The 12,168-nt window shown below is 47.4% G+C and overlaps 1 protein-coding gene and 1 pseudogene across 4 annotated transcripts; one reads left to right on the top strand and one right to left on the bottom strand.

The window, feature by feature from the left end:
- Positions 1 to 2,201: 2,201 nt before the first annotated feature.
- Positions 2,202 to 5,559, top strand: LOC125785854 (uncharacterized; annotated as a pseudogene).
- Positions 5,560 to 9,761: 4,202 nt separating this feature from the next.
- LOC125785636 (uncharacterized) lies at positions 9,762 to 11,795 on the bottom strand. 4 transcript variants are annotated; one of them, XM_049469590.1, is made up of 2 exons: positions 11,091 to 11,795; positions 9,762 to 11,042 (listed from the first exon to the last, which is right to left on the bottom strand). In XM_049469590.1, exons 1-2 carry the CDS (start codon positions 11,793 to 11,795, stop codon positions 10,863 to 10,865), a joined length of 885 nt encoding a protein of 294 aa, XP_049325547.1. In that variant the 3' UTR covers positions 9,762 to 10,862. The 4 variants fall into 4 exon arrangements, with proteins under 4 accessions (XP_049325547.1, XP_049325548.1, XP_049325551.1 ...); XM_049469591.1 differs by having other exon boundaries at positions 9,762 to 11,090; positions 11,139 to 11,795; XM_049469594.1 differs by having other exon boundaries at positions 9,762 to 11,108; positions 11,253 to 11,795.
- Positions 11,796 to 12,168: the final 373 nt, after the last annotated feature.

Genomic DNA, 12,168 nt, shown 5'->3' with positions numbered 1-12,168 from the left:
TGGACGGTGGAGTGGGTGGATGCCAGTGTTTCAGGGAGCCTCCATGTCTATGTTACCTTCTGGCTCTCTGTGTAACGCCAGATAGAGGGGAGAGACGCGAGCCGAGTAAAATGAACAGACTGGTTTATTTACAGGCTGATAACCAGGTGTTATAAACAATAGAGCCAAACAAACAATAATCTCACCAGATACAAAAGACGTAGTCGTATAAACAGTCCGTGTTCGAAACCAAAAGACAGTCCAGCCAAGCATTAAATCCAAAAGGGGCAAATCCAGAGACATAAACCAATAAACCAAAAACCAGGGTCGTAACGAGAGATCACACAAGAAAAACATAGAAGAACCGCTTAGTATGCAACAAAAGTCGACAATACCTCGCGAAGAATGTTTACATAGTGCTGCCTTAAATACATAAACATGATCAGCATAACCCGGAACTTCCTCAGAACACAGGTGAGTCTGAGCGTCGGAGCGCAACGTGATTGGGCGAAGGAGAGCGACTGACGGTAACGTCATAATCCAAAGGATTCTGGGAAATGGAGTCCGGCGGTGTGGAAGGAGAGTCGGGCTGCATGACACTCTGCCTATAGTTAGGCTGTTTTATTTAGATCTGCCGGAGTCATTAGCCACACTCTGATAATATTTTATATTCTCTGTTTTACATAAATCCAGTCAAAACTAATTCCATCTCTCTGCCTTCCTCTGAGTTACTGACTGCCCACCTGTCTGACCCGATACCGAGGGATGTTGGACCCTCAGGCTCTCATGTCCTCTGTCTGACCAGACTGGAAGTTTCTGAAGTCAGCTCTTCTCCATCCACCACCACAGATCAGCTGCTCATCATCCATCTTACTCTATAAGCCATTAGTGGAGCTGCTATACACCTGAATATATAAAACCTATGACTTTTTAAAATTAATTTAAAAGCTGTTTGACCAGTGGTAGGATGGTCCCCCTTTAATGTGAGTCTTGGTCCTCCCAAGGTTTCTTCCTCCTCCTGCAGCTCTGAGGGAGTTTTTCACTGGGGGTTCTGTATTCTGTATTTTCTATGTGTAATGTTTTGCCTGATTCTTTGTCCTGTAATCATGTTTCTGTAAAGCTGCTTTGTGCCAACACCAGTTGTAAGCGCTATAAAAATAAATTTGATTTGATTTGATTTGATAGTTCCTCCTTGGCTATTTGAAGACTTCAAGGTGGATTTATGGTTGCTTGAACAGAGGCAAAACAATGAAATGGACAGTGGCACCGTGATGTGGTACATGGGGGAAAACTATGCAGAATCAGCGGCTATTTATACAGATGCGTCTAAAATGGATAAAAAGGTTGGTGTAGCATATGCCATCCCAAGGGTTCAGGCTGTAATGGCGAAAAGAGTGAATGATAACCTGGCAGTGTATACAGGTGAGCTGATTGCAATATGGTTGGCACTACAGTGGGGTTAAAACCTTTATTTGTTTACAGAAACAGTAAAAACGGACTGGCTGAGCTCTGTAGCCCGTGGCTGGGCTGTACTGAAGTAGTGACTGAGTGAAGAGAGCGGGGCTTGTGCTGCTGCTGCTAGTGGTTGGATGAAGAACTGCAGCTTCATGTAAGTGAGCAGTTTCACCAGCCATCCACACACAGCTCTGATAAACTGCTTGTTTTAATAGTGCACACTGTTGCTACCAAAAAAAGTCACTAGATGGCATTACCATATATATCTTAATAAATAATAATAATAATATTTATAATATTTATAATAATAATAATAATAATAATAATAATAATAATAATAATAATAATAATAAATATATTATTTAAATTTTATGAGGCATAAAATAATAACAAGAAAAAAAAAAACAAGAAAATCGAGAATCGAATCGAATCGTGACCCTCAAATCGAAAATGAAATCGAATCGAGGATTTAGTTTTGAGGGTTGTTAGCTATTCCTGATCCACACTCAAGTCCAGAGGTGGCGGTAATGCACCAAATACGCTGGTTTGCCAACCGCCATAAAACCACAAGAAGAAGAAGGAGAGAGCAAACTGGCAGAGAGAGAGAGAGAGAGAGAGAGACTTTAAGTACCTTTAGGGGGCACCTATACAAAGCTACTGAAAGTCTCAAAGAAAGATACCCCCAGGGGTGCCCGAGAGGGGGGGAGGATGAACATCCCACACGAACGGATTTTAGGATACAAGACATGAGCAACGGATTATCGACAATGAGAGTGACCTGTCCTTGTGGCAAGATCTGTAAGAACCTGAGAGGTCTGAGGATCCACCAGACCAGGATGGGCTGCACAAAGAGGAAGCAGCGTGAGCAACGCACAGAGCCAATGCCCAGCATTGAACGTGGTGAGACGGAGGAGGAGCAGGACCCGGAGCAACCCCACAGTGTCCAGAACCTCCATGCTTCACAGGCTGTACCTAGCAGGCCATCAGAACATCGCCAGGTCTTATGGCCTGCAGCAAACAAGGAGACTGAATGGCGTCAGTTGGATGAAGATGTCGATGCCACCCTAGAAGCAGTTTCCAAGGGGGGAGACAGCCAGCGACTCCAGCTGATGTCTTCTCTGATCATCAGCATTGGTACTGAGAGATTTGGCATCAAACAACCAAAGACCAAGAACCCTTCCAAGCCAAACCGACGCGAAGCTAGGATTAGCCAGCTCAGGAAAGAACTGAAGGCCCTTAAACATCAGTACAGGAAAGCAAGCGAGGAGGAAAGGCCAGCCCTGGTAGAGCTTCGCAGCATCTTAAGGCAGAAGCTCAATTCTCTCCGACGTGCTGAGTGCCACAGGAAAAAGGGAAGGGAGAGGGCCCGCAAGCGCACTGCCTTTGTAGCAAACCCGTTTGGATTCACTAAACGGCTGCTAGGGCAGAAGCAGAACGGGACCTTGGTCTGCCCAAAAGAGGAGATGGATCAACACCTTTGTGACACATACAGTGACCGTAGGAGAGAGGAAGAGCTTCCCCCCTGCAGAGAACTGATTATACCACCAGACCCCTCTGTCCAATTCAACATCAAAGAGCCCACCCTGGCAGAAGTCAGGGATGCAGTGAGAGCTGCTCGGACCAGTGCAGCCCCAGGGCCGAGTGGAGTGCCATACAAAGTCTATAAACACTGCCCGAGACTCCTTGAGAGGCTATGGAGACTCATCAAGGTGGTATGGCGAAGGGGGAAAATAGTGGATCAGTGGCGATATGCTGAAGGTGTCTGGATACCGAAGGAGGAGAACGCAGGCAACATCTCACAGTTCCGTACCATCTCTCTGCTGAGCGTGGAAGGCAAAATCTTTTTCAAGATTCTTGCTAACCGGCTAACTGAGTACCTCCTGAGGAATGCCTACATTGATACATCAGTGCATAAGGGAGGAGTCCCGGGCATGCCAGGCTGTTTGGAGCACACAGGTGTTGTCACCCAGCTGATACGGGAGGCAAGGGAGAACCGAGGGGACATAGCAGTCATATGGCTTGACCTTGCCAATGCCTATGGATCCATTCCACACAAGCTTGTGTCAACAGCTTTGACGACATACCATGTGCCAGAGAAGATCAATGAACTCATTTGGGACTATTACAGCAATTTTAGTCTGAGATTCACCTCTGGGTCGGTAACATCAGCATGGCATCGATTGGAAAAAGGCATCATCACTGGTTGTACTATTTCAGTGGTGCTGTTTGCCCTAGCGATGAACATGATGGTCAAAGCAGCAGAAGTGGAATGTAGGGGACCATTGTCCAGATCGGGCATTCGCCAACCTCCGATTCGAGCCTTCATGGATGATCTGACAGTCACAGCAACAACAGTGACAGGATGCCGTTGGCTTCTGAGAGGGTTAGAGAGGATCATCACTTGGGCGAGAATGATGTTCAAGCCTGGGAAATCTAGGTTGCTGGTCCTGAGGAAAGGTAGAGTGGTGGAGAAGTACCGCTTCAACTTGGATGGTGTCCTCATTCCATCAGTTTCAGAGAAGCCTGTGAAGAGCCTGGGGAAGATATTTGACAGCACCCTGAAAGACAAGGCAGCAGTCCAGTCTACACAGGCAGAGCTCAAGAGCTGGCTCTCAGCAGTGGAGAAGTCAGGACTTCCAGGAAAGTTCAAGGCCTGGATATATCAACATGGTATTCTGCCAAGAATCTTGTGGCCACTGCTGATATATGAAGTCCCAATAACCATCGTGGAGGGCTGGGAGCGTAACATCAGTCAGTACCTGCGAAGGTGGCTGGGCTTGCCAAAGAGCCTAAGCAGCATTGCCCTTTATGGGCATACCAACAAGTTGCAGCTTCCTTTCACTGGTCTGACAGAAGAGTTCAGAGTCATCAGAGCCAGGGAGGTGCTGCTTTACAGAGACTCAGCGGACAACAGAGTCTCCTCTGCAGGCATCACTGTCAGAACTGGAAGGAAGTGGAAAGCACAGGAGGCAGTTGAACAGGCTGAAGCGAGGCTGAGGCATGGTATCTTGATTGGCTCAGTGGCGGTCGGACGGACTGGGCTTGGTAGCTATGCAAGACCACGCTACGATAAAGCCCAGGGAAAAGAAAAACGTCAGATGGTCCAGGCAGAGATCCGTGCAGGGGTGGAGGAGGAACGCCGAAGCAGGGCTGTGACCATGCGCCAACAGGGAGCCTGGACTAACTGGGACAATGCATCGGCAAGGAAGATCACTTGGGCAGAACTTTGGAAGTCAGAGCCAGCAAGACTTAAGTTTCTGATCCAGTCGGTGTATGATGTCCTCCCGAGCCCATCCAACCTGTATTGCTGGGGGCTAGCAGAAACACCAGCATGCCCGCTGTGCCTGGGTCGAGGTTCCCTAGAACATATTTTAAGCTGCTGCCCTAAAGCCCTGGGAGAGGGGAGATACACCTGGCGCCACGACCAGGTGCTGAAAGCAATAGCAGATGCCGTCTGCTCCGGAATTAAGGAGAGTAAGCATCAACTCCCACAAAAGCGCAGCATCACCTTCATCAGGGCAGGGGAGAAACCTCAGGTGGTTCACAAGGTCTCTTCTGGGCTACTGACAACAGCTTATGACTGGCAGTTGAAAGCAGACCTTGGGAGACAGCTGAAGTTCCCAGAGCACATTGCAAGAACATCACTCAGGCCTGACCTGGTCTTAACATCTGAGTCTACCAAGCAAGTAGTGCTGCTGGAGCTCACAGTTCCCTGGGAAGATCGGCTGGAGGAGGCCCACGAACGGAAGAAGGCCAAGTATCTGGAGCTGGTAGAGTCCTGCAGAGACAATGGCTGGAGGACCCGCTGTGAGCCAATTGAGGTGGGCTGTAGGGGATTCCTAGGACAGTCTGTGCACCGTGCATTCAAGCTCCTTGGTATCAGAGGGTTGCTAGAGAAAAGAGCCACCAGAAACATCAGTGAAGTGGCTGAAAAAGCCTCAAGGTGGCTGTGGATCAAGAGGGGAGATGGATGGAGTAGCGCGCTGCTTGGACACAAACCGGGGATTGATCACCCTCGGTTGGGTCGCCCAGGTGAGGGTGTCTGATGATTTAAGACCCGAAACACCCTATGACCCAGGTTCATCACTGACGATGTGTCCAAGCTGCACCGGAAAGGTGTATTAATGAACTAATCAACCATTTTTTACATAAAAACAGTGGCTACAAAAGCCGTAAAACAGGAAAAATAATAAAATAAAAATATTTCAAAACTCACACATTTAGTGCAAAACCACTACATTCACAAATTAAACTCCCCACTACCCACACAGCAAATCCACATCATCAATGAGGCTGTAGTAGGTGAATTCTACCACCAATCTCTTCATCACCAAACCTCTGACCATCAAAACTGGATCAGTGCCTCCACGTCCCTTAATCCGATTTTTCTTGGTGCACCAGATTGCCAATTTAGCAGCACCATACAAGAAGTTATAATAATCACTTTATTCCTGTTTGCAACTGAATATTTAGGACCTTAGATAAAAGAACCAATATCAAATTTACCCAAAAATCTGATCCCCCAGTTCTTTAATAAAACCAACAGTGGACCCAGGCGTGAACACTGACAAAAAACATGAAGAGTTTCAGAGACCCCACAAAAGAGACAGCGATCACTGACTGACGAATCAATCCGTGCCAAGTGCCTGTTGGTTGACAAGATCTCATGAACGAGTCTCCGCTGAAGATCTCCCACTCTTTTCTCGATGGGTCTTTTATATAGAGACCGCTCTGTCTGGGGGAAGAGTCAGCTCCAACAAACTCAGTCCATTTTGTCTCCTGCACATCTCTCAGCGAAAATTAACGGTCTTTACACAAGCGAGGTACAGTGCACGCTTGTGGAGACCTCTAAAGAGACCCAGAGTTGTCAATTTCAGAGAGAGCAACATCCCCTGTCCCTCCTGCCAACCCTCCTGCCCCATCGCCAAAGCTAATTCAGGGAAACGTCCTGTACACTGGCACTGCTCCACAGGGGTTACGTTCAGAAAATCAACCACAGAAGCAGATAAATCAGATCTTAAACATTCTAGGATCTGCATTGCTAGTCTTACAGACCTAATCTCAGCCATCTCTGCTAACTCCTCTGCCGATACCCAGTCCACACCCCTTCTAAGTTTCACGTCTGGTGTTGTAGGCGCTCCCTGTCCTTCCACACTTAGCTCCAACGGAGGTTCTCAGTCTATCAACTACAACACCCAGAATGCACCAAACACTGACATCACACACTCTGCCGATCACGTGACACCTCACCTGCCCCGGCCAGGAAGTCCTGAATACTGATTACCTGTAGTATTTAAGGTCTGTTCACACACTCTCACGCCGCGCATTGCCTGGTTTCGCCCACTTTACAAAGTGTTTATATCTGTTATAGTTTTCTTGTGTATGACCTTGCTTTTGTTTTCTCGACTCTGATTTTTGCCTTGCCTACTCTGTGGATTTTTGTGTATTACCTGGACTGCTTATCGTTTACGTTTTTGGATCACCTCTGATACTGCCTGCTTCGTGTATGAACTCTGGACTGTGTATCGTTTCTGATTGTGGATCTTCTCCGACACTGCCTGCCCCGTGTACGACCATTGGACTGCCTCACTATCCGGTAATGGTCTCTCCCTCCTGGTTTCTGCTTAACAGTGTTCACTATCTACTGCTACTGTTTTGTTTTGTACCCTGTGGGTTATTAATAAAATCCTTAACTGGTTCCGCGAGTGTCTGTATTCTGTACCCCATCATGACACTAAGGTGGCGTAGCATGGAGATGCCTTTTTCTAAAAAGCTACCCCTCACAGTTCCTGAAATCTGGTTCATAGAGGGAAAAGCAGGATTAAAAAACAGTGACTCATCAAAAGTCCATGCAGATGGAGTAGCACAGTCTCTGGAGATGGAAAAAAAGCCCACATGCCTCTACAGCAGCCGAATAAAAAGGAGGTAGGCCTTCTAGATCAACTGACTTCAACTGAAGAGAGAACAGGTAACCTCCCAACAGCCCTCAGAAACACACAGGCAACCTCCATCCAACTCCTGCGTTCACCATATAGCAGGCGTTGTAAAGTTTGCAGTCGCAGAACAGCCACTCTGGACAGAACATCTATAAGTCCCTGCCCCCCTTCCTGTACAGGCAGATACAAGACTGATGCCCTCAACCAATACTGTGCACTCCAGAAAAAATTTACCAGTTCTCGCTGGATATCAGTGATGAGTCCCCTAGGTGGATCAAGCACAGTAAACCTGTGCCACAAGGCAGATGCAATAAGGTTATTTGTGACCAGAACTCTACCCCTGAAAGACAATTGGGGCATCAACCAAGACCATCTGGACAACCTAGCGCGAACTTTCTCCACTATACCCTCCCAGTTCCTCGCCTTGACTTCATCATTGCCCAACCAGACCCCTAAAAACTTTAATTCAGTTCTGCTCCACTTAATGCCACCTGGAAGAGTTGGTAAGGTATCTGTGCTGCCTGAACTACACCAAAGTGCCTCTGTTTTACTCCAGTTAACTTTAGCAGAAGTAGCCATTTCATACACCTGTAATGCATCTGACAAGGACGAAACATCCTGTTCATCACATATTACAACTGTTTAATCATCAGCATAAGCTGAAACTTTAATTAAAGTGTCCCCCACCTGCAAACCAGTCAATTTTCTCCTGATTAAACCGAGAAATTCCACATTGCTTCCACAGCAATAGAATATAGCTGACCAGACAACGGGCAGCCCTGCCATATACCTCTGCCCCCACCAGCCTTTACCAAACAAAAAGCATTTGTGTACAACAGTTTAACCCAAGAAATAAAAACATTCCCAAAACCAAAAGCCTGCAATGTGGAAAAAGGTAATCATGATCCACACAATCAAAGGCTTTTTCTTGATCAAGGGATAAAAGACCAAACTCAGAACCAGATATTTTTGCATAGTCAAAAAGATCTCGAATTAAAAACAAATTGTCATAAATTGGCCTTTCTGGTATGCAATATGATTGGTCAGAAGAAATAATAAAATCTAAAACAGTTTTCAGTCTGTTTGCAATCTAACGTGATAAAATGTTGTAGTCTGTACACAAGAGTGAAACCGGTCTCCAGTTCTTAAGAAGGCAGAGGTCACCTTCCTTTGGGATGAGGGATAAAACGGCACGTCGACAACTTGTTGGAAGCACACCATCTTTAAAACTGGCCATGAGTACCTCATGTAGGTCCCTTCCAATGATTCCCCAAAAAGTCCTATAAAAATCCACAGGTAAGCCATCTATCCCAGGTGCTTTCCCACGCGTGAGCTGGTGGACAGCTTCAGTCACTTCCTCAAAAGTCAATGCAGTGTCTAGTTCCAGCTTGTGTTCTTCATCCAATTGTGGTAAAACATCAAACAAAATATCCAAACTCTGCAGATCTGGAGGACTTTCTGTAAAAAGGTCAGAATAAAAATCCACAGCCAGTCTCCGGACTTCAACTGGGTCTGTAGTAATTGTCCCATCGTCTTTCCGCACTGAGACTAGTGCCTGGCGATCATGAGATGACTTCTCAAGATTAAAAAAGAAAGTGGTAGGGGCATCCATATTCTGTACAGACATAAACCTATGTCTGACTAGTGCACTCTTGGCCTTCTCATTTAAAATATCACCCAACTCCTGCAGCTTCATGGTAAGCTCTGGCTTTAAGTCAGATATATTTTGGTTCAAAATTAAATTGTGTATATGTGTAATGTCTTTTTCCAAAGCATTTATAGCAGTCTTTATTCGAGAAGTAGAATAAGAAGTGAAGTCTTGACAAAAGACTCTGATGTGAGCCTTCCCAACTTCCCACCACTGTAATAGAGTTGGATAATCAACCTTTTTCATAGCCCACTCAGCCCAAAACAATTTAAAACTCTCATAAATGTTTTATCTTGCAAAAGTGACCTATTAAAATACCATAAACAGCTCCTAGGAGCATAGGAAGTAAAAGAAAAATCCACAAAACATAAATGGTGGTCAGAAAAAGTGGGCTGAATACTAGAATGAGCAATTTTATTACTAACACAAAATCTGACACATACAATCTGTCCAATCGAGCTGCAAAAATCCCTCTACCATCCACTTTCACCCAAGAGTACTGCCGAACAGAGGGATTCTTCTCTCTCCATGCATCCAATAGATCAAAAGCAGAGACAATACTAGCAAGAGAGAGAGCAGATTGAAGATGTGGCTCTTCGCCATTTCTGTCCTTAACAAAATCTAAAGTACATTTCCAATCACCTCCTAAAATAACAGTATCCTCTGACGAGAGAGACTGTAACAACTCACCCAGTTCAGTAAACAGCTCACTTCTCTCTGAAATGTGAAGAGCTGGAAGGGCTGATGAAGAATGACAGGACTTACCGAGAGGGCAGTTTATATTTCCTCACGGAATCATGGCTAAATAACGACATCCCGGACTCTGCTGTTAGCATCACCGGCTTCACCATGGTACGTGCTGATAGAAATCCGGAATTGTGTGGGAAAACTAGAGGTGGGGGTCTCGTTCTGCTTGTGAATGAGAAGTGGTGTAATTCCGGACATATTACTGTGAAAGAGAGGGTATGTCATCGCGAAGTAGAGCTTTTAGTAGTTGGTTTGAGACCCTATTATGTGCCGAGGGAGTTCTCCCACATCGTCGCCATTATTGTTTACATCCCGCCGGGCGCTCAGCCTACGTACGCGTGTGACGTCATTCAGGAGGCAGTGGCGAATGTACAGTCCGCCCACCCTGATTCCTGTATTATTATATCGGGTGATTTTAATCATGTGGACATGAGCACTCATTTAGGGGGATTCACACAGTATGTCATCTGCCCCACCAGATATAACAACACGTTAGATCTGTGTTTTATCAATGTTAAAGATGCCTATAAAGCACTGGCTATGCCACCTTTGGGTAAATCAGACCACAATATGATTTATCTTAAGCCACATTATAAACCTTGTGTAATGAGACTACCTCCCACCTGTCGATCTTTCCGTAAATGGACTCCTGAGGTCTTCGAAGCTCTACAGGATTGTTTTGAATCAACTGACTGGGACACACTTATTGTCTCACAAGAGGCTGATAATGACATAGATGGGATAGTGGACCGTGTTACTGATTATGTGAACTTCTGTACTGATGTGGTGGTACCCATGAGAACAGTCCACTCTTTTGCAAACAATAAGCCATGGATCACTAGCAACATTAAGAGCCTCCTGAATCTAAAAAAAGAGGCATTCAAATCTGGGGACCGTGAGAGGGTTAGGAGTGTGCAACATGAGTTGAGGAAGAGTTTAAGGGCGGCCAGAAGAGACTTTGGAAGGGGTCTGCAATGGAATATGCGGGGTAACAGTACAAGGGAGGTGTGGAAGGGTATGAAGACCATTACTGGCTACAAAAGTAAAGTTAGCGAGACAGTGGGCGATGTGGACAAGGCCAATGAATTTAACCACTTTTATAGTAGGTTCAGTTCAGCCAGTGGGCCCCTCACCTCCTCTGCTGGAACCACCTGCTCTGCTCCATCCAGCAGCTGTACCACCTCCTCTGCTGTGACCACCTGCTCTGCTCCACTCGGCAGCTGTACCATCTCCTCTGCTGGGACCACCTGCTCTGCTCCACCCGGCAGCTGTACCATCTCCTCTGCTGGGACCACCTGCTCTGCTCCATCCGGCAGCTGTACCACCTCCTCTGCTGGGATCACCTGCTCTGCTCCATCCGGCAGCTGTACCACCTCCTCTGCTGTGACCACCTGCTCTGCTCCACCCGGCAGCTGTACCGCCTCCTCTGCTGGGACTACCTGCTCTGCTCCACCCGGCAAGTGTACCACCTCCTCTGCTGGGACCACCTGCTCTGCTCCACCCGGCAGCTGTACCACCTCCTCTGCTGGGACCACCTGCTCTGCTCCATCCGGCAGCTGTACCACCCCCTCTGCTGGGACCACCTGCTCTGCTCCACCCGGCAGCTGTACCACCTCCTCTGCTGGGATCACCTGCTCTGCTCCACCCGGCAGCTGTACCATCTCCTCTGCTGGGACCACCTGCTCTGCTCCATCCGGCAGCTGTACCACCTCCTCTGCTGTGACCACCTGCTCTGCTCCACCCGGCAGCTGTACCACCTCCTCTGCTGGGACCACCTGCTCTACTCCACCCGGCAGCTGTACCACCTCCTCTGCTGTGACCACCTGCTCTGCTCCACCCGGCAGCTGTACCACCTCCTCTGCTGTGACCACCTGCTCTGCTCCACCCGGCAGCTGTACCACCTCCTCTGTGGGGACCACTTGCTCTACTCCATCCGGCAGTTGTACCACCCCCTCTGCTGTGACCACCTGCACTGCTCCACCCGGCAGCTGTTCCAGATGTACTGCTGTGACCCCACATAGCTTTTCCATAGATGAGGTTTATGCTGAACTACGTAGGCTGCGTCCAGGGAAAGCTGCGGGTCCTGATGGCGTATCGCCTCGGCTTCTAAGAGAATGTGCATCAGGACTGGCGATGCCTCTACAATCAATTTTCAACCTGAGTCTGCGCACAGGACAAGTGCCTGTCCAGTGGAAAACATCATGCCTCGTGCCGGTCCCTAAAGTAGGGAGGCCGGTAGGGGTGAAGGACCACAGACCAGTGGCCCTGACTTCAGTGATCATGAAGACATTGGAGAGGCTTTTGCTGCGGGTTCTCAAGCCTCAGGTGCAGCAGGCTGTGGACCCCTTACAGTTTGCATATCAGGAGAACATGGGTGTGGAGGATGCAGTAATATATATGACC

The sequence above is a fragment of the Astyanax mexicanus genome, chromosome 21, assembly GCF_023375975.1.
Source record: "Astyanax mexicanus isolate ESR-SI-001 chromosome 21, AstMex3_surface, whole genome shotgun sequence".
NCBI classification, from domain to species: domain Eukaryota; kingdom Metazoa; phylum Chordata; class Actinopteri; order Characiformes; family Acestrorhamphidae; genus Astyanax; species Astyanax mexicanus.
This window is presented reverse-complemented; position numbering and strand designations above follow the sequence as displayed.